This window comes from Coregonus lavaretus, assembly GCF_964263955.1.
Source record: "Coregonus lavaretus genome assembly, chromosome: 9".
Lineage (NCBI taxonomy): Eukaryota > Metazoa > Chordata > Actinopteri > Salmoniformes > Salmonidae > Coregonus > Coregonus lavaretus.
The window spans coordinates 1,357,392-1,383,838 of record NC_139996.1 but is presented as its reverse complement, the minus strand read 5'-3'; the positions used below and the strand labels follow the sequence as shown (position 1 = coordinate 1,383,838).

Below are 26,447 nucleotides of genomic sequence, written 5' to 3'. Positions count from 1 at the left end.
CCTGCCACATCTGATGAGCATCAGGGCCGTTGTAGTAGGATTCAATCTTAGTCCTGTATTGACCCTACCTATTCAAAAAGTATCTTAAATTAAATAATCCCATGATGAACTATTTAAAGATGAATGCACTAACTGTAAGTCACTCTGGAGAAGATTATCTGCTAAATGACTCAATTGTAAAATGTAGAGTTAGAGTTAGAATAATGTATCACTCCACAAGGACACAACAGTTGACAGGTTTTTTTCAACCACATTGTGGACCACTCAAACCACAACTCGAATATAATTCTGAGACACTAAAAGCAGTCACATGGTTCTAACATGTCTTGATCAAATCAAATAAAATGTTATTTGCCACATGCGCCGAATACAACAGGTGTAGACCTTACAGTGAAATGCTTACTTACAAGCCCTTAACCAACAATGTAGTTTTAAGAAAAAAAGTGTTAAGTAAAAAATAGACAAAAAATTAAAATAACAAATAATTAAATAGCAGCAGTAAAATAAAATAACAGTAGGGAGGCTATATACAGGGGGTACCGGTCAGAGTCAATGTGAAATAACAGTAGGGAGGCTATATACAGGGGGTACCGGTCAGAGTCAATGTGAAATAACAGTAGGGAGGCTATATACAGGGGGTACCGGTCAGAGTCAATGTGCGGGGGCACCGGCTAGTCGAGGTAGTTGAGGTAATATGTACATGTGGTTGTGCGGTTGATTGCGATCTGATTGTGATTTGATCTTCCTGAAGGAGGAGCTTGTCGAAGACGGATCTTGTACGGATATCCTTGAAGTGTAAATGTCACGGTTCTCAAAAGCGTCTGCTAAATGGCATATTATTATTATTATTATTATATTAATATTTGAAAACATCATACAGAAAGGCCAAGGACTGTAATAGCAGGATTGGGCCAAGGACTGTAATAGCAGGATTGGGCCAAGGACTGTAATAGCAGGATTGGGCCAAGGACTGTAATAGCAGGATTGGGCCAAGGACTGTAATAGCATGATTGGGCCAAGTACTGTAATAGCAGGATTGGGCCAAGGACTGTAATAGCAGGATTGGGCCAAGGACTGTAATAGCAGGACTGGGACAAGGACTGTAATAGCAGGATTGGGCCAAGGACTGTAATAGCAGGATTGGGCCAAGGACTGTAATAGCAGGATTGGGCCAAGGACTGTAATAGCAGGATTGGGCCAAGGACTGTAATAGCAGGATTGGGCCAAGGACTGTAATAGCAGGATTGGGCCAAGGACTGTAATAGCAGGATTGGGCCAAGGACTGTAATAGCAGGATTGGGCCAAGGACTGTAATAGCAGGATTGGGCCAAGGACTGTAATAGCAGGATTGGGCCAAGGACTGTAATAGCAGGACTGGGAATGGGAGAACCCGATCCTTCCATTCTGCAGTGCTGTGGCATTATATTATTATATATTATATTATATTATATGTCCATATTATACCTTGCCATACACTTGTCATGCACTGCACTTCAGCTGTGACTCCATCATAGTCCATCCCATGCATCCCCAATACATTAGTAGGTCCGTTTAATATCAGTTTATCAACACTCGATTAGTGAAAGAGTGTCTAGTCTGAAATTCAGACTGCTGTCCAGACACTATGGAGGATCTAGTCTAACATTCAGACTGCTGTCCAGACACTATGGAGGATCTAGTCTAACATTCAGACTGCTGTACAGACACTATGGAGGATCTAGTCTAACATTCAGACTGCTGTCCAGACACTATGGAGGATCTAGTCTAACATTCAGACTGCTGTCCAGACACTATGGAGGATCTAGTCTAACATTCAGACTGCTGTCCAGACACTATGGAGAGTCTAACATTCAGACTGCTGTCCAGACACTATGGAGGATCTAGTCTAACATTCAGACTGCTGTACAGACACTATGGAGGATCTAGTCTAACATTCAGACTGCTGTACAGACACTATGGAGGATCTAGTCTAACATTCAGACTGCTGTCCAGACACTATGGAGGGTCTAGTCTAACATTCAGACTGCTGTCCAGACACTATGGAGGATCTAGTCTAACATTCAGACTGCTGTCCAGACACTATGGAGGATCTAGTCTAACATTCAGACTGCTGTCCAGACACTATGGAGGATCTAGTCTAACATTCAGACTGCTGTCCAGACACTATGGAGAGTCTAGTCTAACATTCAGACTGCTGTCCAGACACTATGGAGGATCTAGTCTAACATTCAGACTGCTGTCCAGACACTATGGAGGATCTAGTCTAACATTCAGACTGCTGTACAGACACTATGGAGGATCTAGTCTAACATTCAGACTGCTGTCCAGACACTATGGAGGGTCTAGTCTAACATTCAGACTGCTGTCCAGACACTATGGAGGATCTAGTCTAACATTCAGACTGCTGTCCAGACACTATGGAGGATCTAGTCTAACATTCAGACTGCTGTACAGACACTATAGAGTCTTTAGTCTAGATTAGGTTAAATTGTGTTTAAGAGCATTTTTTAAAATCTTCCAATGGTTAACCCTTTACACTAGTGGGAATTGGCCTATATGAACAAGGCTAAATTGAAATGTTTCTCCCAGAAGCAATATGAAATGCGTAACCCTGGTGAGGACCAAAGGTGAGGACCAAAGGTGAGGACGTTGCTGATTTTATGTGCATTTTACATTTACTGTACTTTTTGCCATATTTGTTTGATAACGAAATCTGAAATACTCTCTATACATTTAAATCAAATCAAATCAAATGCATTGGTCACATACACATGGTTAGCAGATGTTATTGCGAGTGTAGCGAAATACTTGTGCTTCTAGTTCCGACAGTGCAGTAATATCTAGCAAGTAATATCTAACAGATACACAACGAAAACCTAATACACACAAATCTAAGTAAAGGAATGGAATAAGAATATGTAAATATATGGATGAGCAATGTCATTATCAGAGCAGCATAGGCTAAGATGCAATAGATAGTATAGAATACAGTATATACAGATGAGATGGGTAATGCAAGATATGGAAACATTATTAAGATAGTATAGAATACAGTATATACATATGAGATGGGGAATGCAAGATATGTAAACATTATTAAGATAGTATAGAATACAGTATATACATATGAGATGGGTAATTCCACCAATTCTGCTCCAGTCATTACCACGAGCAAGTCCTGTGGTGGATCACGTTTTGACCACATCGAATTGGGGGGAATTACACATCCTTTTGACCTCAGATTGGTGATGTTAGTGTTATGTTCCCCAGTTTCTGTGTTGTGGTTTGTGTATTTTCATGTATGTATTTCAGGAAATGGGTTCCTGAAATTCCCCAACGAGCAGCTGATTGATTGGATGAACATTGATGATTGGAGAGCTGACCCCGCGCCCTCGTCAGGAGGCAGCTGTCTCCAATTACCAACTCCTTCTGAAGCTATATAAGCCCCAGTTGCTCAGAAAAGGGGAACCAGAATGGCTGAGAGGTACAGCATGTTGGTTGGATGCTAAGAGTTTGGTATGTACTGTGTTGTTGTTGCTCTGAGAACCAATTGTAATGTTTTGTGTTAGTTTGTGGCTCAGAGAGTTTCTTTAATGTCCTGAGTTAGTTTTTCTCAGGTTTTGTTGTGAACCAGTTTGTGCAATTTTGTTTCATTTGTTCCCAAGGGGGGAAGGGGAAGGCACCTAGGGAGTGCTTAGGCAAGAGGCCCGCGGGCATACATTACCCGTAGAAGTTGACTGTCTATGCACACTAGGAAAGACCTGGGCGGACCATCCCCTGTATTTAGGTTAGTGCACCAGGTGGTACTAGTTAAGTAAGTAGTGGGTAGGCAGGTAAGGTAGGAGAGGGGGCTTTGATATTTACTTTCTTTGCTTTGGTTCCGTCCAGCCCCTTTTCCCCAAACGAAGGAATAAATTCCCTGTTAACGGTATTCTCTGCCTTTTGTCATCCTTACTCACACCTACAGTCCCATACCTCTTTCACCCCACGGAGAGTTGGGTTGGAGCAGGGTGTTGCGTTCCCTCTTCCGAGAGGCGTGCGTAACACGCCAACAGTTGTTGCCTTCTCACCAAGCTGCTTGTTCCACCATTGGGGTGCCAGTTTTGACTGGGCTGAGCGGGAACTGTGCGTAACAGTTTATAGTCAACACGATGACACAAGATTCATTGCTTAAAACAGATCAATATCTTTGGTTTTGTACAGTTGATTTTGTCATACTCAATAGGGGGTCGCAGCTATCAATTTTTCATCCTCAATTTGCAAGGATAATTTCTGGGCAGTCTTTCTATAAAAGTTGCTGACCGCACACCAATACACGGATTTGAGAGTCAAACTGTCCCTCAAATAACAGTCAACCCTTGTAAGTGTTGATTTCCTGCCAGATAGTGTTGATTTCCTGCGAGATAGTGTTGATTTCCTGCCAGATAGTGTTGATTTCCTGCCAGATAGTGTTGATTTCCTGCCAGATAGTGTTGATTTCCTGCCAGATAGTGTTGATTTCCTGCCAGATAGTGTTGATTTCCTGCCAGATAATGATCCATTGAAGTTAAGGCTGGCTCCACGTACTCGTGGGGAAATAGGAACCTGGGAACTGTGTTTAAGTGCTTTTGAAATCGGAACAATTCTTCAACCAATAAGATTTTTTGCAACAATCCAAAATGCAGCTGGCTGTCTCCTACAAGTTGTCCTCTAACCAGTGATATTTATATTATTCCCGGAATCTGTGTTTTTTTTAGTAAGGTTAGTTTGAACAGGATGTACAACCTGACCAGAGGAGGCTGGTGGGAGGAGCTATAGGAGAACGGCCTCATTGTAATGGCTGGAATGGAATACATAAAACGGTATCAAACAAAGTGAATTCTGTTCCTTTCATTCCATTCCAGCCAATGAGCCCGTCCTTCTATAGCTCCTCCCACCAGCCTCCTCTTATTCAACGTGATGTCAATATGAGTGATTGACAAATGAGTGTTGCATTTCTCTTTCCGTTTTAGCGACCCCCTAATCATAATTCATCACTCCAATGTAGCTGACTGTCTTCTGCAGGTTGTCCTTTAACCTGAGAAGTAAAAAGGATCTCCAGTTTCCATGTGGTGTTTTTTTTAGCTGTGTTAGTTTCAACAGCGCTCACAACCCCATAATCGATATCAGTGATTTATTGGCACTTGTCAAAATAAGTGTTTTTTGGTGCGTGTGCAGTTTGTAAGGTACCAGTAATGTGTGTAGGTATTACATTTTCTATTGAGGTTTTCATTATATCACAAACTGTTTCTGCATATTGGTTATTGATTTGGACATGACTGTTTCTGCATATTGGTTATTGATTTGGACATGACTGTTTCTGCATATTGGTTATTGATTTGGACATGACTGTTTCTGCATATTGGTTATTACATTTACATTTACATTTTAGTCATTTAGCAGACGCTCTTAACCAGAGCGACTTACAGGAGCAATTAGGGTTAAGTGCCTTGCTCAAGGGCACATTAACGTCATTTAGCAGACGCTCTTAGCCAGAGCGACTCACAAATTGGTGCGTTCACCCTATAGCCAGTGGGATAACCACTTTACAATTTGGGGGGGGGGGGGGGGGGGGGGGTTAGAAGGAATACTTTAGCCTATCCCAGGTATTCCTTAAAGAGGTGGGGTTTCAAATGTCTCCGGAAGGTGGTGAGTGACTCCGCTGTCCTGGCGTCGTGAGGGAGCTTGTTCCACCATTGGGGTGCCAGAGCAGCGAACAGTTTTGACTGGGCTGAGGGGGAGCTGTGCTTCCGCAGAGGAAGGGGAGCCAGCAGGCCAGAGGTGGATGAACGCAATGTCCTCGTCGCAATGTCCTCCTTATTGATTTGGACATGACTGTTTCTGCATATTGGTTATTGATTTGGACATGACTGTTTCTGCATATTGGTTATTGATTTGGACATGACTGTTTCTGCATATTGGTTATTGATTTGGACATGACTGTTTCTGCATATTGGTTATTGATTTGGACATGACTGTTTCTGCATATTGGTTATTGATTTGGACATGACTGTTTCTGCATATTGGTTATTGATTTGGACATGACTGTTTCTGCATATTGGTTATTGATTTGGACATGACTGTTTCTGCATATTGGTTATTGATTTGGACATGACTGTTTCTGCATATTGGTTATTGATTTGGACATGACTGTTTCTGCATATTGGTTATTGATTTGGACATGACTGTTTCTGCATATTGGTTATTGATTTGGACATGACTGTTTCTGCATATCCGGCCCGTCCTGTTCCTGCCCCTCGCACTAAGCCAGTGGTGCGTGTTCCCAGTACGGCCCGGCCTGTTCCTGCCCCTCGCACTAAGCCAGTGGTGCGTGTTCCCAGTACGGCCCGGCCTGTTCCTGCCCCTCGCACCAAGCCAGTGGTGCGTGTTCCCAGTACGGCCCGGCCTGTTCCTGCCCCTCGCACTAAGCCAGTGGTGCGTGTTCCCAGTACGGTCCGGCCTGTTCCTGCCCCTCGCACTAAGCCAGTGGTGCGTGTTCCCAGTACGGCCCGGCCTGTTCCTGCCCCTCGCACCAAGCCTGTGGTGCGCGTCGCCAGCCCGGCCCGGCCTGTTCCTGCCCCTCGCACCAAGCCAGTGGTGCGCGTCGCCAGCCCGGCCCGGCGTTGTCTCTGATTGGGGACCATACTTAGGCAGCCTATTGGCACTAGTGGGTTGTGGGATCTTGTTCCGTGTAGGTATGTTTTGTGTTCTACCTTGGACTTCACGTTTCGTTTGTTTATTGTTTTGTTGGTTGTTTATTCATTAAAATAAACATGTACGCATATCACGCTGCGCCTTGGTCCGTCCCGTCTGTAAGCGAGCGTGACAGAAGATCCCACCAAACGAGGACCAAGCAGCGTGCCCAGGAGGAGCGAATAGCCATGTCCCAGGTGGGCAAATTGTGGTCATGGGAAGAGATATTCGCGGGGAAAGGGCCATGGGCGAAGGTAGATACCCAGGCAGGAGAGGAGCAACGGCAATGAAGAGGACGCCGGTCGAGGAGGAAGCCCGAGAGACAGCCCCAATAAAACATTTTGAGGGGGCTAAAGGGGTGGTCGGGGAGCGAGAGAGAAGAGCCCCGACCACTGCACCCGGTCGGTTTTCAGATTGGGTCCCTACGACCATGGGAAGAGGAGTGGGAACAGTATTATACTGAGGAGTCTGAGGATGACGACGACGACGAGGTTCTGTTCCCTAACTCGTGGGGGCTCCCGGAGGAGTCCTCACAGGAAGAGGAGTGCCGACGACGGAGACCCGAGAGGCAACCCCAAGAACATTTTGGGGGGGGGGCACACGGTGTGGACGACGAGGCAGCAGGGGGCCGTTAAAGGGCGGATCTGCAGGTTAGGAGAGGAGGCCACCATGTTACGGGGGCTATTGGTTCAGAGGGAGCAGGAGTTATTCGGTCAGAGGGAGGCGCTACAGGAGGCTATAAGGGAGAAGGAGAGTGTAGAGGCCCGGCGAGAGGAGCTGGTTTGGCAGGGTTAATAAAGGAACCCAGTCCTGCTCCTCGCACCAAGGAAGTGGTGCGTGTCGCCAGTCCGGTCCGGCCCGTTCCTGCTTCCCGCACTAAGCCAGTGGTGCATGTTCCCAGTACGGCCCGACCCGTTCCTGCCCCTCGCACCAAGCCAGTGGTGCGCGTCGCCAGCCCGGCCCGGCCTGTTCCTGCCCCTCGCAGCAAGCCAGTGGTGCGTGTGTCCAGTCCGGCACGGCCCGTGCCTGTTCCACCGGTGCCTGGTCCGGCACCGGTCAGCTGCTCCACTCCGGAGCCAGAGCAGTCCGCTCCACCGGTGCCCAGTTCAGCTCCGGTCAGCTGCTCCACTCCGGAGCCAGAGCAGTCCGCTCCACCGCGGTCTAGTCCAGATCCGGTCAGCGGCTCCACTCCGGAGCCAGAGCAGTCCGCTCCACCGGTGCCTAGTCCAGCTCCGGTCAGCAGCTCCAGTCCGGAGCCTGTGTAGTCCGCTCCACCGGTGCCCGGTCCAGCTCCGGTCAGCGGCTCCAGTCCAGACCCAGACGTCAGCCCCTCTCCAGGTTCGTGGTCTCCCACACCAGGGTCCAGACAGGGCTTGGTACTTCGTGGGAGGAAGGAGAGGGGAAGCAGCGCGCCGAGGTCCAGACCAGACCAGGGGCGCAACAGGGAGGCGAAGAGTAAGTGGTCGCCTCCGAGGCGGAATGCCCACCCGGCCCCTACCCTGTTATGTTTATGTTGTGCGGTCGGAGTCCGCACCTTTGGGGGGGGGGGGGGGTACTGTCACGCCCTGACTCAGGGGACTCTTATTTGTTGAGTCAGGGTGTGTATTTTCTGTGTTGTGTTGTTCTATGTTATAGGTTCTAGTATGGGCATTTCTATGTTGGCCGGTGTGGTTCCCAATCAGAGGCAGCTGTCGTTCGTTGTCTCTGATTGGGGACCATACTTAGGCAGCCTATTGGCACTAGTGGGTTGTGGGATCTTGTTCCGTGTAGGTTTGGTGTGTTCTACCTTGGACTTCACGTTTCGTTTGTTTATTGTTTTGTCGGTTGTTTATTCATTAAAATAAACATGTACGCATTTCACGCTGCGCCTTGGTCTGTCCCGTCTGTAAGCGAGCGTGACAGACACAGTATTAATTCCTTTATAAAGACATAGTATTTATTCCTTTATAAAGACATAGTATTTGCTTTCCTCCTTTGCAATTTTTATCAATTCACGCTTTTATCCATTTTCATAATTTGACCTTGGATCTTGCTATAGGTTATCATATTAGAGGTTATTTTGGTATGCTAATTCTTCTTAAGACCTGCCTAAACACAACCAATGCACATAGGCCTACAAAGCTGTTTTACTGTTTTTAAAACAGGAGGATATTAAATCATCTTTATTTTTAAGGCTGTGGATATCAGGACAGTAACCTATTACGCCCAGTCTTATATCGTTGGATAACAAATACAGTTTGAGTTTAAAACGATTTACTATAAAAGTGTGTTGTTTTCTGTTGATGTACTGTTTACAGCTTGTATAAGGGAGGTCCAAGGCAGGTTGGATTAATTTGCATAGAAGGAGGGAGCAGGAATCTGGTCACAATACAGACGCAGTGGGCAGATAAGAGACACATTTTATTGTGTCGACTCATCAAATCTCGATCAGATGATGATGACAACCACATAACGCAAGGTGTAACCACGGCTACTGTCAAATATGGGCTCTGGTCAAAAGTAGTGTACTATGTAGGGAATAGAGTTCTATTTGTAGTGCACTATGTAGGGGACAGATTTCTATTTGGGACATAGACCTCATCCACTCCTTTATTCCACCTCAGACCATTCATTTTCCTGGTCTTGACAGATGGTGCCCTGTATTCCACCTCAGAATATTCCAGTTCCTGGTCTTGACAGATGGTGCCCTGTATTCCACCTCAGAATATTCCAGTTCCTGGTCTTGACAGATGGTGCCCTGTATTCCACCTCAGAATATTCCAGTTCCTGGTCTTGACAGATGGTGCCCTGTATTCCACCTCAGAATATTCCAGTTCCTGGTCTTGACAGATGGTGCCCTGTATTCCACCTCAGAATATTCCAGTTCCTGGTCTTGACAGATGGTGCCCTGTATTCCACCTCAGAACATTCCAGTTCCTGGTCTTGACAGATGGTGCCCTGTATTCCACCTCAGGATATTCCAGTTCCTGGTCTTGACAGATGGTGCCCTGTATTCCACCTCAGAATATTCCAGTTCCTGGTCTTGACAGATGGTGCCCTGTATTCCACCTCAGGATATTCCAGTTCCTGGTCTTGACAGATGGTGCCCTGTATTCCACCTCAGAATATTCCAGTTCCTGGTCTTGACAGATGGTGCCCTGTATTCCACCTCAGAACATTCCAGTTCCTGGTCTTGACAGATGGTGCCCTGTATTCCACCTCAGAACATTCCAGTTCCTGGTCTTGACAGATGGTGCACTGTATTCCACCTCAGGATATTCCAGTTCCTGGTCTTGACAGATGGTGCCCTGTATTCCACCTCAGAATATTCCAGTTCCTGGTCTTGACAGATGGTGCCCTGTATTCCACCTCAGAATATTCCAGTTCCTGGTCTTGACAGACGGTGCCCTGTATTCCACCTCAGAACATTCCAGTTCCTGGTCTTGACAGACGGTCCTCTGAACAGCAGGTTTCTCTGGTTGTCTTCTCTGCATTATTTAAATGTCACTTTCTCCTCACATACCATGGTGAGGACTCTTTCTCTAATTAGTTAATAATCTAAACTAAATGTGTCTCTGTCATCTCTGAAAGGCCTGAAATGTCCCTGAAATGACATTACTGAAATGTCACTTTACACTCCTAAATACCGGTTGAGGGTCTTTCTCTAATACGTTAAGTGACTGACAGAAGGCGGAGCTCTGATGTACTAGCCTAATAAACTTTAGTCTCGTGAGGCCAGAACTGAACTGGTTAAATCACAGCTCCTACTCATTACTTCACCGCACCTTTATTTACCCTTTTAAGACACAAGGGACGTGTCCCAAATGGCACCCTATGTAGGGCTCTGGTCTAAAGTGCACTATATAGGGAATAGGGTGCCATAGGGCTCTGGTCTAAAGTAGTGCACTATATAGGGAATAGGGTGTCATAGGGCTCTGGTCTAAAGTAGTGCACTATATAGGGAATAGGGTGTCATAGGGCTCTGGTCTAAAGTGCACTATATAGGGAATAGGGTGCCATAGGGCTCTGGTCTAAAGTAGTGCACTATATAGGGAATAGGGTGTCATAGGGCTCTGGTCTAAAGTAGTGCACTATATAGGGAATAGGGTGTCATAGGGCTCTGGTCTAAAGTAGTGCACTATATAGGGAATAGGGTGTCATAGGGCTCTGGTCTAAAGTAGTGCACTATATAGGGAATAGGGTGCCATAGGGCTCTGGTCTAAAGTAGTGCACTATATAGGGAATAGGGTGTCATAGGGCTCTGGTCTAAAGTAGTGCACTATATAGGGAATAGGGTGTCATAGGGCTCTGGTCTAAAGTAGTGCACTATATAGGGAATAGGGTGTCATAGGGCTCTGGTCTAAAGTAGTGCACTATATAGGGAATAGGGTGTCATAGGGCTCTGGTCTAAAGTAGTGCACTATATAGGGAATAGGGTGCCATAGGGCTCTGGTCTAAAGTAGTGCACTATATAGGGAATAGGGTGTCATAGGGCTCTGGTCTAAAGTAGTGCACTATATAGGGAATAGGGTGTCATAGGGCTCTGGTCTAAAGTAGTGCACTATATAGGGAATAGGGTGCCATAGGGCTCTGGTCTAAAGTAGTGCACTATATAGGGAATAGGATGCCATAGGGCTCTGGTCTAAAGTAGTGCACTATATAGGGAATAGGGTGTCATAGGGCTCTGGTCTAAAGTAGTGGACTATATAGGGAATAGGGTGTCATAGGGCTCTGGTCTAAAGTAGTGCACTATATAGGGAATAGGGTGTCATAGGGCTCTGGTCTAAAGTAGTGCACTATATAGGGAATAGGGTGTCTTATGTCTTAAAAGGTTACATTTTGGGATCATTCACCATTTGGGTTGCAGCCAATTCAGTTCCTCTTCAACTCCAGTAAGTCATTCGTTTCCTTGTTTGTTTAAAGTATCATCATAAAACTCATCATCTGCCTTTTCCAGATTCCAGTATCTCACCAGGTCCACGAGACAATGACATCATTCTTTAAAATGTTCATGTCTATATGTCTAATGTCCTAGCTTTGTGCTATAGTCTGTGGGTTAAGTTATAATAAGCCTATCTGGCTGTATGTCAGCAAAATAAACTTTCTCTGAGTAAGGGAGGTGGCTCATACATGTGTCCTGTTTCTTTCCCATTAGTGCAGATGAAGGAGGACGTGGAGTGAGGAGGAGGAGGAGGAGGAAGAGGAGAGGAAGCCACCAGGGGGGTCAAACTGATTTTGACACGGGGGCCACATTTGGTCATCAACAAAGTCTTGAGGGCCGCACTGAAAATTGGTAATATTTCCTCGCTGTCAAAATTTGCCAAAAATGTTCTATCTATCGTTTTTGGATTGTTTTATGCTCCCCGAGTGTCAAACTTTCATTTTGGTGATTTTTAACAAGCTGGACACAGTCAAGAAACTTTATGAATGAGCTGGACCTTAACCAGTCCAGAAACTGTATGAATGTACAGTATATTGTTTTGTTATATGTTTGACACCCCTGGTATAGACTATAGACTGCATAGATTACAATATATGAATGTAAAGACTAAGAATGACTGTTGGATTTAGTACAACACCATTTTAAATCTATACCTTAACTTTACAGTTAGAAAAAATATATAGCTTAACCCTACAGTTAGAAATAATCTATTTCCTAACCCTACAATTATAAATAATCTATACCCTAACCCTACAATTATAAATAATCTATACCCAAACCCTACAGTTAGAAACAGACCAATGTTCCTAGTTTATTAAAGAGATCCCTGTGTGGTTAAAGGCCCAGAGTAGTCAAAAACTTGATTTTCTGTGTTTTAGATATTTCCACACCATGAGGTTGGAATAATCGATGAAATTGCTTTTTAAAATTGATGATAATGTAAGAGTTGTTTAAAAAGAACGCCTGAAATTTCAGCCAGTTTTGGTGGGATGGAATTCTAGCCTGCCTGGTGACATCAGACCAATTAGAAAGAGAGTTCCAAACCTCTCTGCCAATAACAGTTCGTTTTCACTCAGAACACTCCCAGACAGTGCTAGAAAAATTCTTGCTTGAGAAATTGCTCTTTAAGAAGCCAATTTTGTTAATTTTTGACCATTTTAATTGAAAACAATCACAGTAAGGTACTTAATTGTTACCCAAAAGGGATTTGATATTGAGATAAAAACAGCTGCACTGGACCTTTAACATTGAGCTAACTCCAGCGCTATAGTTTAACCCCGCCTATAGGCTAGATCACAGACCTTCCCTCGCCTGTCTTGTCTGTCTCTTATTGGTTGAGTCGTTTCCCTCCGTCCCCAGCGGACTTTGAGCAGTCCAGATGATGAAAACATATCGGCATACTATAGTCTGCGGCACGCAAGGCGATCTGGCTCGTGTTCGGGATTCTTTAAGCTGCCATTTGAGTGAAAGCCATCATTTGGTCTGGTAAACCTTCTCCTTTGGTCTGGTAAACCTTCGCCGTGCGATCGGAAACAGCATGTGGACTTTAGATGAGTTTATATGACTTCAGAGTGTTTCATGGATTCATTGCGGAAACTTTGTTCAGTAGCCTACTCAGAATAAAGAGGTAAGTTGAGAAGTTTTGTAACTGAACTTTATTATTAGTCTTACCGATTTTGCAACGCTAATTATTATTTTAAGATGATCGATGATGCCATTCATGACATTAGAATGTGGATTTATTTTCTCTTTTCCCAGGTCACGATTGTTTCGAGAATATTTAGTTGAACTTCAGTGACCCATTGTTGCACGCAGCCAGGCGAAAAGTAACGCTGATACTTTGTATCGATGGATGCAATCATAAAACTGTCGCAACAACTGCCGCGTTCAAAATAACTGTGAACTCGGAAATCTCAACTGGGAACTTGCAGAAAACGAGCTCCCACTGGGAAAAATCGTTTTGAAAAGGTCATCCAACTCGGAATTCCAAGTTGGGAACTCGACCTCTTTCTGTGGCTCTGACTTTCCGACCTGAAGATCACAGACTTTATGATTTTCCCAATTGTCTTGGAACCACCAAAAGTCCAGTAGGCCACTGAACCATTGGGCGAGTTCGTTTTGCATGGCCCGGTGCGCGGATGGGTGGAGATTTCATTTAATGACCAATGGAATGGTCTAAATTATATTAACTCTGCCCATCCGGCGCACAGGGCCATGCAAAACGGATCAGCCCATTGTAGCGCGTTGAATCCCCTAGCCAGACACGGTGTGCCTAATGCCGTGTGGACTTGCCAGTCTGAACTACGAAACTCGGACATGTTCGACTTGCCAATTGGCTGTAGTTATACACCTGCTGCGTTCAACCAGTTAGCTAGTCAGATATGTTGTGAGTTTGTCGATGTCCCCCCCCCTGTTGCATTGCTATAAATGCATTTAAAGTCCATCTCAGAAATGCATACTAGTTTGAGATTGTCCGAGTTGTGGCACAGTAGGCCTACCCCGTTACCACAATGTTTTCCTGAAAATGTATGGGGGCTCCTAGCCCAATAATGGACTAGAGGAACCTAACGTTTCTCCGTATTGTCCAAGGACCGTGCATGTTCTGTTTAAAGGCTAATTGGCTCTGGAAGCCAAACACAGCCAAATACTCCATCTAAACGTGAATCGATTCTCATTTGTGGTATGTTTCTAGAAACATAACTCCCTCTATATCACATCAAAGTAATTTCACAAATGCAAAATACATTAACACAGTTGCAGCAGACAGTATGTTTCAGTGACAACAGGTTTGTGGCGTCTGTCTCCCGTTTACATACAGGGGTTCAGAAACGCAGAGAGCTAATTGGCACCGGTAGTCCACTCTGTTTTCCGTAAACAAGCACTGTAACATGGAAATATGTCCGTGTGGGAGCCCTAACCCTATAAAGGTGTGTATCATGAAACTTTTGAATGTTTGTATTATTTCCTGCTGAAATGAAAAATAATGTCGTTATGCTTCCAAAACCGTACCGCAAGCTCTGCCTGTTAATGCTTAGACCGAGCGTCACGGCTCTTAACAAAACTCCAATGTACAGAAGACTCCATCCAAACACTCTAATGTGTAATGTAATGGAACTGAGAATCATGATCAAGGGCCAGGGAGCTCCAGGATGGCTGCGTCAGTTGGCTGAACCTTATAAACCTGTGCATGGTTTTACATATTGACATTTGCATACTTTCCCTAAGAGGCTATTCATTCAAATTAGCCATTAACCTACTCTGTGTCAAAGGCAGCCTCCATATTTGCAAATGCATCAACTTAATTTGCTTAAGAATGTTGAGCTTCTTTGCAAACCTTTCTTTGTTGCAGAAGGAGGTATGACAATGACATGTCAGAGTGAATTGGCATGTCTAGACTATCTAGACTCCATTGGCATGTCTAGCATATACAGTATGTAATGTACAGTGTGTATGTATATGTACAGTATGTATATGTATGTTTATATAATGTATGTGTATTTATAATATACAGTTGAAGTCGGAAGTTTACGTACACTTAGGTTGGAGTCATTAAAACTAGTTTTTCAACCACTCCACAACTTTCTTGTTAACAAACTATAGTTTTGGCAAGTCGGTTAGGATATTTACTTTGTGCATGACACAAGTAATTTTTCCAACAATTGTTTACAGACAGATTATTTCACTTATAATTCACTGTATCACAATTCCAGTGGGTCAGAAGTTTACATACGCTAAGTTGACTGCCTTTAAACAGCTTGGAAAATTCCAGAAAATGATGTCATGGCTGTAGATGCTTCTGATAGGCTAATTGACATAATTTGAGTCAATTGGAGGTGTACCTGTGGATGTATTTCAAGGCCTACCTTCAAACTCATTGCCTCTTTGCTTGACATCATGGGAAAATCAAAAGAAATCAGCCAAGACCTCAAGAAAAAAAATGGTAGTCCTCCACAAGTCTGGTTCATCCTTGGGAGCAATTTCCAAACGCCTGAAGGTACCACATTCATCTGTACAAACAATAGTACACAAGTATAAACACCATGGGACCACGCAGCCGTCATACCGCTCAGGAAGGAGACGCGTTCTGTCTCCTAGAGATGAACGTACTTTGGTGCGAAAAGTGCAAATCAATCCCAGAACAACAGCAAAGGACCTTGTGAAGATGCTGTAGGAAACAGGTACAAAGATATCTATATCCACAGTAAAACGAGTCCTATATCGACATAACCTGAAAGGCCGCTCAGCAAGGAAGAAGCCACTGCTCCAAAACCGCCATAAAAAAGCCAGACTACGGTTTGCAACTGCACATGGGGACAAAGATCATACTTTTTTGGAGAAATGTCCTCTGGTCTGATGAAACAAAAATAGAACTGTTTGGCCATAATGACCATTGTTATGTTTGGAGGAAAAAAGGGGGTGCTTGCAAGCCGAAGAACACCATCCCAAACATGAAGCACGGGGTGGCAGCATCATGCTGTGGGGGTGCTTTGCTGCAGGAGGGACCGGTGCACTTCACAAAATTGATGGCATCATGAGGAAGGAAAATTATGTGGATATGTTGAAGCAACATCTCAAGACATCAGTCAGGAAGTTAAAGCTTGGTTGCAAATGGTTCTTCCAAATGGACAATGACCCCAAGCATACATCCAAAGTTGTGTTCAAATGGCTTAAGGACAACAAAGTCAAGGTATTGGAGTGGCCATCACAAAGCCCTGAACTCAATCCTATAGAAAATGTGTGGGCAGAACTGAAAAAGCGTGTGCGAGCAAGGAGGCCAACAAACCTGACTCAGTTACACCAGCTCTGTCAGGAGGAATGGGCCAAAATTCACCCAACTTATTGTGGGAAGTTTGTGGAAGGCTACCCGAAACGTTTGACCCAAGTTAAACAATTTAAAGGCAATGCTACCAAATACTAATTGACCCACTGGGAATGTGATGAAATAAATAAAAGCTGAAATAAATCATTCTCTCTACTATTATTCTGACATTTCACATTCTTAAAATAAAGTGGTGATCCTAACTGAACTAAGACAGGGAATTTTTACTACGATTTAATGTCAGGAATTGTGAAAAACAGAGTTTAAATTGATTTGGCTAAGGTGTATGTAAACTTCCGACTTCAACTGTATGTGTATATACAGTGCCTTCAGAAAGTATTCAGACCCCTTGACCTTTTCCACATTTTGTTACGTTACAGATTTATTCTAAAATTGATTAAATTGTTTTTTGTTCCTTATCAATCTGCACACAATACCCCATAATGACAAAGCCAAAACAGGTTTTTAGAATTTTTAAAAATGTATTAAAAATACAAAACAGAAATACCTTATTTACATAAGTATTCAGACCCTTTGCTTTGAGACTCAAAATTGAGCTCAGGTGCATCATGTTTCCATTGATCATCCTTAAGATGTTTCTACAACTTGATTGGAGTCCACCTGTGGTAAATTCAATTGATTGGACATGATCTGGAAAGGCACACACCTGTCTATATAATGTCACACAGTTTACAGTGCATATCAGAGCAAAGACCAAGCCATGAGGTCGAAGGAATTGTCCGTAGAGCTCCGAGACAGGATTGTGTCGAGACACAGATCTTGGGAAGTGTAGCAAAACATTTCTGCAGCATTGATGGTCCCCAAGAACACAGTGGCCTCCATCATTCTGAAATGGAAGAAGTTTGGAACCACCAAGACTCCTAGAGCTGGCCACTCGGCCAAACTGAACATTCTGGGGAGAAGGGCCTTGGTCAGGGAGGTGACCAAGAACACGATGGTCACTCTGACAGAGCTCTAGAGTTCCTCTGTGGAGATGGGAGAACCTTCCAGAAGGACAACCATCTCTGCAGCACTCCACCAATCAGGCCTTTATGGTAGAGTGGCCAGACGGAAGCCACTCCTCAGTAAAAGGCACATGACAGCCCGCTTGGAGTTTGCCAAAAGGCACCTAAAGACTCTCAGACCATGAGAAACAAGATTCTCTGGTCTGATGAAACCAAGATTGAACTCTTTGGCCTGTATACCAAGCGTCACGTATGGAGGAAACCTGGCTCCATCCCGACGGTGAAGCATCGTGGTGGCAGCATCATGCTGTGGGGATGTTTTTCAGCGGCAGGGACTGGGAGACTAGTCAGGATCAAGGCAAAGATGAATGGAGCAAAGTACAGAGAGATCCTTGATGAAAACCTCCTCAGGACCTCAGACTGGGGCGAAGGTTCACCTTCCAACAGGACAATGACCCTAAGCACACAGCCAAGACAACGCAGGAGTGGCTTCGGGACAAGTCTCTGAATGTCCTTGAGTGGCCCAGCCAGAGCCCGGACTTGAACCCGATCTAACATCTCTGGAGAGACCTGAAAATAGCTATGCAGCGACGCTCCCCATCCAACCCGACAGAGCTTCAGAGGATCTGCAGAGAAGAATGGGAGAAACTCCCCAAATACAGGTGTTCCAAGCTTGTAGCGTCATACCCAAGAAGACTCTCGATGCTGTAATCGCTGCAAAGGTGCTTCAACAAAGTACTGAGTAAAGGGTCTGAATACTTATGTAAATGTGATATTTCCATTTCTTATTCTTACTAAATTAGCAAACAGTTTTTTTTTTTTTTTTTGCTTTGTCATTATGGGGTATTGTGTGTATATTAATGAGGGGGGGAAAAAACAATTTAATCCATTTTAGAATAAGGCTGTAACGTAACAATGTGGAAAAAGTCAAGGGGTCTGAATACTTTCCGAAAGCTGTGTGTGTGTGTATATGTCAAAAGTTTTAGGACACCTACTCATTCCAGGGTTTTTCTTTATTTTTACTATTTTCTACATTGTAGAATAATAGTGAAGACATCAAAACTATGGAATCATGTAGTAACCAAAAAAGTGTTTTATAGTTTTAGTATAGTTTTATTTTTGATTCTTCAAAGTAGCCACCCTTTGCCTTGACAGCTTTGCACACTCTTGGCATTCTCTCAACCAGCTTCATGAGGTAGGTATGTCCACATACTGTCGGTCATGTAGTCTATGTAGCCTCACAATGTACTGATTGCTTTTCCTTGGTTCAATCACTGTGCCCCCCTTTCCTCCTCCTGTGAAACAGGGCCATTGTTTCACTGATAAAGGAAAGTTGTATTGAAGCGTAAAAGTTATGTTGTGTGGCAGCAGGCACAATTAACTCTTTAATGTCCACCACTGGCTGGTAATCATTGCAGGAAGGATCATTCTTCTCCATCATGTATCATTATTGGCTGTCTGGCGGTGGTCAGACTGGTCAGACTGGTCACGCTGGTCAGACTAGAACCTGCTTTCTTACCTGTGAATAGGTAATCATGAACCAACATCTCACTTCAGTTGACATCCATGCTGTGGAACACACTGGCTGATAAACTGTATCTCTGCTCTGTCCTCCTGACGTGTAGCTAGCTAACCACCAGTACCTCCTGCCTGATGTGTTGGAGAGATGAGACACAAACACAGTTTCCACTCAGAAGTGTCTGTCAACCAGATGGACTGATTACATATAGAACAGCAGGGTGCAGGCAGGGAACTGTGCAGGGTGTTAAGACAGTACTGAGATGTAAACATGAGTCACGTGGCGTTTGTGTGTGTGTTCACATGGTTGTCCACAGTACACAGGAAATGTCAGCTTGAGGCTCTCTGTGGTCTGTAGAACGCTACAACACCTCTCTAGGGTCTGTAGAACGCTACAACACCTCTCTGTGGTCTGTAGAACTCTACAACACCTCTCTGTGGTCTGTAGAATGCTAGAACACCTCTCTGTGGTCTGTAGAACGCTAGAACACCTCTCTGTGGTCTGTAGAACGCTACAACACCTCACTGTGGTCTGTAGAACGCTAGAACACCTCTGTGGTCTGTAGAACGCTAGAACACCTCACTGTGGTCTGTAGAACGCTACAACACCTCACTGTGGTCTGTATGATGCTACAACACCTCACTGTGGTCTGTAGAACGCTACAACACCTCACTATGGTCTGTATGATGCTAGACCACCTCACTGTGGTCTGTAGAACGCTACAACACCTCACTGTGGTCTGTAGAACGCTACAACACCTCTCTAGGGTCTGTAGAACGCTACAACACCTCTCTGTGGTCTGTAGAACTCTACAACACCTCTCTGTGGTCTGTAGAATGCTAGAACACCTCTCTGTGGTCTGTAGAACGCTAGAACACCTCTCTGTGGTCTGTAGAACGCTACAACACCTCACTGTGGTCTGTAGAACGCTAGAACACCTCTGTGGTCTGTAGAACGCTAGAACACCTCTCTGTGGTCTGTAGAATGTTAGAACACCTCTCTGTGGTCTGTAGAACGCTACAACACCTCTCTGTGGTCTGTAGAACGCTACAACACCTCACTGTGGTCTGTAGAACGCTACAACACCTCTCTGTGGTCTGTAGAACGCTACAACACCTCACTGTGGTCTGTAGAACGCTACAACACCTCTCTGTGGTCTGTAGAACGCTACAACACCTCACTGTGGTCTGTAGAACGCTACAACACCTCACTGTGGTCTGTAGAACGCTACAACACCTCTCTGTGGTCTGTAGAACGCTACAACACCTCACTGTGGTCTGTAGAACGCTACAACACCTCACTGTGGTCTGTAGAACGCTACAACACCTCACTGTGGTCTGTAGAACGCTACAACACCTCACTGGGGTCTGTAGAACGCTACAACACCTCACTGGGGTCTGTAGAACGCTACAACACCTCACTGGGGTCTGTAGAACGCTACAACACCTCACTGGGGTCTGTAGAACGCTACAACACCTCACTGGGGTCTGTAGAACGCTACAACACCTCACTGTGGTCTGTAGAACGCTACAACACCTCACTGTGGTCTGTAGAACGCTACAACACCTCACTGTGGTCTGTAGAACGCTACAACACCTCACTGTGGTCTGTAGAACGCTACAACACCTCACTGTGGTCTGTAGAACGCTACAACACCTCACTGTGGTCTGTAGAACGCTACAACACCTCACTGTGGTCTGTAGAACGCTACAACACCTCACTGTGGTCTGTAGAACGCTACAACACCTCACTGTGGTCTGTAGAACGCTACAACACCTCACTGTGGTCTGTAGAACGCTACAACACCTCACTGTGGTCTGTAGAACGCTACAACACCTCACTGTGGTCTGTAGAACGCTACAACACCTCACTGTGGTCTGTAGAACGCTACAACACCTCACTGTGGTCTGTAGAACGCTACAACACCTCACTGTGGTCTGTAGAACGCTACAACACCTCACTGTGGTCTGTAGAACGCTACAACACCTCACTGTGGTCTGTAGAACGCTACAACACCTCACTGTGGTCTGTAGAACGCTACAACACCTCACTGTGGTCTGTAGAACGCTACAACACCTCACTGTGGTCTGTAGAACGCTACAACACCTCACTGTGGTCTGTAGAACGCTACAACACCTCACTGTGGTCTGTAGAATGCTACAACACCACACTGTGGTCTGTAGAACGCTACAACACCTCACTGTGGTCTGTAGAACGCTACAACACCACACTGTGGTCTGTAGAATGCTACAACACCTCACTGTGGTCTGTAGAACGCTACAACACCTCACTGTGGTCTGTAGAACGCTACAACACCTCACTGTGGTCTGTAGAACGCTACAACACCTCACTGTGGTCTGTATGATGCTAGAACACCTCACTGTGGTCTGTAGAATGCTAGAACACCTCACTGTGGTCTGTAGAACGCTAGAACACCTCACTGTGGTCTGTAGAACGCTACAACACCTCACTGTGGTCTGTAGAACGCTACAACACCTCACTGTGGTCTGTAGAACGCTACAACACCTCACTGTGGTCTGTAGAACGCTACAACACCTCACTGTGGTCTGTAGAATGCTAGAACACCTCACTGTGGTCTGTAGAACGCTACAACACCTCTCTGTGGTCTGTAGAACGCTACAACACCTCTCTGTGGTCTGTAGAACGCCCCTGTGCGCTAAATGTAGGCCACTGTTTACTTCATCATGATGGGATTTCCATGTCCTCTACTCTGAGGTTGGTAATAACCTAGAGTAGAGTTCAGTGTGTAAAATCGGAGGGCCTGTTGTCTGGACCTATGGCAGTCTCTATGGGGGTGCCACAGGGTTCAATTCTCGGGCCGACTCTTTTCTCTGTGTATATCAATGATGTCGCTCTTGCTGCTGGTGACTCTCAGATCCACCTCTACGCAGACGACACCATTTTGTATACATCTGGCCCTTCATTGGACACTGTGTTAACAAACCTCCAAACGAGCTTCAATGCCATACAACACTCCTTCAGTAGCCTCCAACTGCTCTTAAACACTAGTAAAACTAAATGCATGCTCTTCAATCGAACGCTGCTGGCACCCGCCCACCCGACTAGAATCACCACTCTCGACGGGTCTGACCTAGAGTATGTGGACAACTACAAATACCTAGGTGTCTGGTTAGACTGTAAACTCTCCTTCCAGACTCACATTAAGCATCTCCAATCCAAAGTTAAATCTAGAATCGGCTTCCTATTTCGCAACAAAGCCTCCTTCACTCATGCTGCCAAACATGCCCTCGTAAAACTGACTATCCTACCGATCCTTGACTTCGGCGATGTCATTTACAAAATAGCCTCCAACACTCTACTCAGCAAATTGGATGTAGTCTATCACAGTGCCATCCGTTTTGTCACCAAAGCCCCATATACTACCCACCACTGTGACCTGTACGCTCTTGTTGGCTGGTCCTCATTACATATTCGTCGCCAAACCCACTGGCTCCAGGTCATCTATAAATCACTGCTAGGCAAATCCCCACCTTATCTTAGCTCATTGGTCACCATAGCAGCACCCACCCGTAGTATGCGCTCCAGCAGGTATATCTCACTGGTCATCCCCAAAGCCAACACCTCCTTTGGCCGCCATTCCTTCCAGTTCTCTGCTGCAAATGACTGGAACGAACTGCAAAAATCTCTGAAGCTGGAGACTCTTATCTCCCTCATTAACTTTAAGCATCAGTTGTCAGAGCACCTTACCGATCACTGCACCTGTACACAGCCCATCTGAAATTAGCCCACCCAACTACCTCATCCCTATATTGTTATTTATTTTGCTCTTTTGCACCCCAGTATCTCTATTTGCACATAATCTCTTGCACATCTAGCATTCCAGTGTTAATACTAAATTGTAATTATTTTGCACTATAGCCTATTTATTGCCTTACCTCCATAACTTGCTACATTTGCACACACTGTATATATATATATTATTATTTTTTTGACTTTGTTTTGTTTACCCCATATGTAACTCGGTGTTGTTGTTTTTATTGCACTGCTTTGCTTTATCTTGGCCAGGTCGTAGTTGTAAATGAGAACTTGTTCTCAACTGGCTTACCTGGTTAAATAAAGGTGAATTTTTTAAAAAAATAAATAAAAGATAACGCATCATAAGAAGAATGGAGCAACAAGTATTACTGAGAAAGCATCGGTGGTGTTTCCTTGAGAAGGGGTTGAAATACATTCATCTGTTTTATGTTTACTACCCCTCAAGATGTTTTCAGATTACAGTTCTGTGGGTGATTTGATTACATCTTTGGGTTTGTGAAGCAGAGCTGACAGACTGCAGAACACATATAGAGTTTACATTCCAACCTCACCACAGTAGATGGCGTGTTGCCTTATATAGCGAAACACCAGATTGGAATGGGCTGGCGACATACATTACTGTTTGGAGATGTAGAAGGTTGTAGTTTAAACAGATAGGCTGCTTTAAAGTACTTTAGTGCTTGTCCAACTATTTTGGAACAAATGCTATTTTATCATGATGAGTTTGTTGTTTTCCTTGACAAGGTCATAAGCTGGTAGTCACAAGCACCCAAAGGACTTGTGGTGTTATGCTGTCTTCTCTCTGAACAGGAAGAGGTGGCTTTTTGCTTGTATTTTCAACAAATGTACTTATATTCTTGTTTTGGTATTCGTCCATGAGATGGGACATACTTTTATTTTTTATTTTTATTTTGTTGAACAGAGGTAACCTGGGTCCTAGTCTGCTTGTGATAATATTCCACTCCTGTTTGGTCTATGACACAGAGTGGAATGTTAGCACAATACAGGTCTGGATTTCAGGCTAGAACAGAGGTAGTAAAACGTGGAACTTTGAGTGACCTCATGTCTGACACCTCTTTTTAACAGAAGCGTTCGATCATTGTGTGTTTTGGAGATGAAAGACCGGAACATTCTTCGTATTCGTCGATCATATTTGTATCCATATAGTTGATCGAAGGTGGACAGAGGAACTAGAAACTGACTAGAACTTGAACTTTTGAAATCACTTGAACCGAACGACCTCATATATCTGTTAAGCACTTTGAACCGCGTTTGTAGTAAGAATGTGCTATATAAATAATGTTTTGACGTCTCTCCTGTGTTTCACATCCAGGTGTATATCGGACCACTACAGAGTCAACACATGATGATGGGCAGCAGCAGTCAACGAGTCCAGCCAAGCTTCACTGTCGACCCGCTGGTCCAGATGCCCCGGCAGGGAGGGACCGTCATTGGTAGCATGGTGACTACAGACGCAGTGGGGTTCTCTAAACCAGCCTGTCTGGCCCACCACCCCTCTACCCCCCACCCCCCACCCCAGACCCAGGCTCTACAGTACAACAGGGCCTACTTCACCTATGACCTCAGGGGTCACGACCTCTCTGACCCTGACCCCCGACCTTCCTGGAGCCCCTCTAAGGGTTTGCTGCTGAATGGGAGGAATGTGGGGGTTCACCCTCAGAGTGCGGAGGAGGGGTCGTTACGAAACCACATAGTTTACAGCAGGGCAGAGAACAAGACTTTTTCTACTGAGAGGAGTAGTGGGGGTAGCAGTAATTCTATCTCTGCTGCTGCTCAGGACACTCCAGCCAAGCAGGGTTTTACCTACTACACCAGGAGCCCAGGCGGGCTGAGGAGTCCCACCAGCGGCCCTGGGACCATCTGGGAGCTTCCTGTTGGAGGAGTTAGCCTCTCCCCTCAGTCTGAGAACTCTGTGTGTCTGGGTCTGGCTGTTCCCAAACCGCTCTACGGACACCCCTCCCCCTGCTGTCCTGAGCTGGCCTGTACTGGAGAACAGAGGCACATCCTGGAGCAGAGGGGGGGAGTACACAGGATCCATCCCCATCTTAATGTGTATGAGGGGTGGAGATATAGTCCCAGCCCCCACCACCAGCACCACCCCAGATCTCTGCAGCTGGAGCACAGGGTTGAGACAGAGGGACTATCAGACAGACTGCCTCTGAAAGATGTCAAAGACCACCAACATCACCACCACAGAGGAAGCCCCAACAGAGCAGCATCAGCACAGAGGTTTCCTGCTTTCATGGAACCAACCTACAGCAGTGGTTACCCATGTTCCCCCGCCCGCGGCATACTAGGCCCCTCCTCCTCTCGGCTTGGCCCCTCATTTATATGTGACTCCTCCTCTTCACAGTTAAGCTCCTCCCCCTATGGGGCTGATCAATGCCAACGTTTACAAATCCCCTCCAAACTCTCGACCGATCACAGCTTGGTCTCTTCCCACCATCCCTCTCACCCCTCCTCCCATCCCTCTCACCCTCCCACAAATGAACCCATGACCCCTTCGCACCACGGCGTCCCGGTGATGTCACAGGTTTATCAGGGCCGCTCTCCTCCCAATGTGGCCAAATACAGCCAGCTCCCAGCCACACTGCCCATGTTTTCCTACCATCCTCAGGAGGGAGCAGAGGGAGGAAAGCACAGAGACTGGGAGGATGTGGTCCCTACTGGTTCTGAACAACCCCTACCTCCCCCTCCCACCCAGACAGGACGCCACCTAACTTCTCATCTTCCCACCACACCAACCCCCCCACACTACCTTGTCGCCCAGTCTGTGTACAGGACTGATGTCCCCATGTCCGCCCACATGGCTCCTAGTAGCCACCAATACCTCAGGAATTTTGACCAGCCCTCCTGTCATCAAATGTACAGGATGCCCCTGAATGCAGCAGGCCAGATGAGAACCCCTATTACATCCCCAGAGAGACCCTGTGCCCCTCCTCCATCTCCTCCCAGCAGCCTACAGCGGACTGAGAGACCCCTGGATTACTCCCTGCCTCAGTACAGACCTCCTGTCACCTCTCCTCAGGTCTCGTCCCCCAGGAGACACCACCTCTCTCAAGGACACACTGACTCCACACTCCCTGGAGCCCCACTCACTGTCTCCACCACACTGTCACTGGCTGACTATGGCCACCACAACCACCCAACCAACCACCACCACAGCAACAACCATGCTACTGCAGCCAAGTGTACCACTGCTGCAAACTATGGCAACCACAACCACCACATAACTACAGCCAACCACCACATAACCACACCTAACCACCACAACACCACATCTACAGCCAAGTGTCAGGGAGTGACTGGTTCTCCTGTGGTGAGGATCAGAGGCAGTCCTGTCCCTCGGTCTAATGGGCATGGAGACATGGTCACCACTGCTACCGGAACCCTGAAGAGATGTGTCTCTGACTCAGACAGACCCATCAACGTTGACTCTCCATCCCCAAAACACACACAGGACAATGGAGATGACGTCATTGATGTGGAACTGTATCAGAAACGACAGAAGATGAAGGTGAATGGAGAGGGAGGGAGAGCAGAGAGTGGGAGAGCAGAGGTGAACAGAGCGGGAGGGAGAGCAGAGAGAGAGGGAGGGAGAGCAGAGGTGAACGGAGGGGGAGGGAGAGCAGAGAGAGAGGGAGGGAGAGCAGAGAGAGAGGGAGGGAGAGCAGAGAGAGAGGGAGGGAGAGC

The 26,447-nt window shown here is 45.7% G+C and overlaps 1 protein-coding gene across 1 annotated transcript; it reads left to right on the top strand.

Annotated features, from left to right (window-relative positions):
- Positions 1–13,048: 13,048 nt before the first annotated feature.
- LOC311134807 (uncharacterized protein) lies at positions 13,049–26,365 on the top strand (the record flags this gene model as incomplete). The annotated part of the gene is made up of 4 exons (XM_084168590.1): positions 13,049–13,259; positions 14,451–14,559; positions 24,067–26,307; positions 26,339–26,365. Exons 2-4 carry the CDS (start codon positions 14,521–14,523, stop codon positions 26,363–26,365), a joined length of 2,307 nt encoding a protein of 768 aa, XP_084024716.1. The 5' UTR covers positions 13,049–13,259; positions 14,451–14,520.
- Between the last annotated feature and the right edge of the window lie 82 nt (positions 26,366–26,447).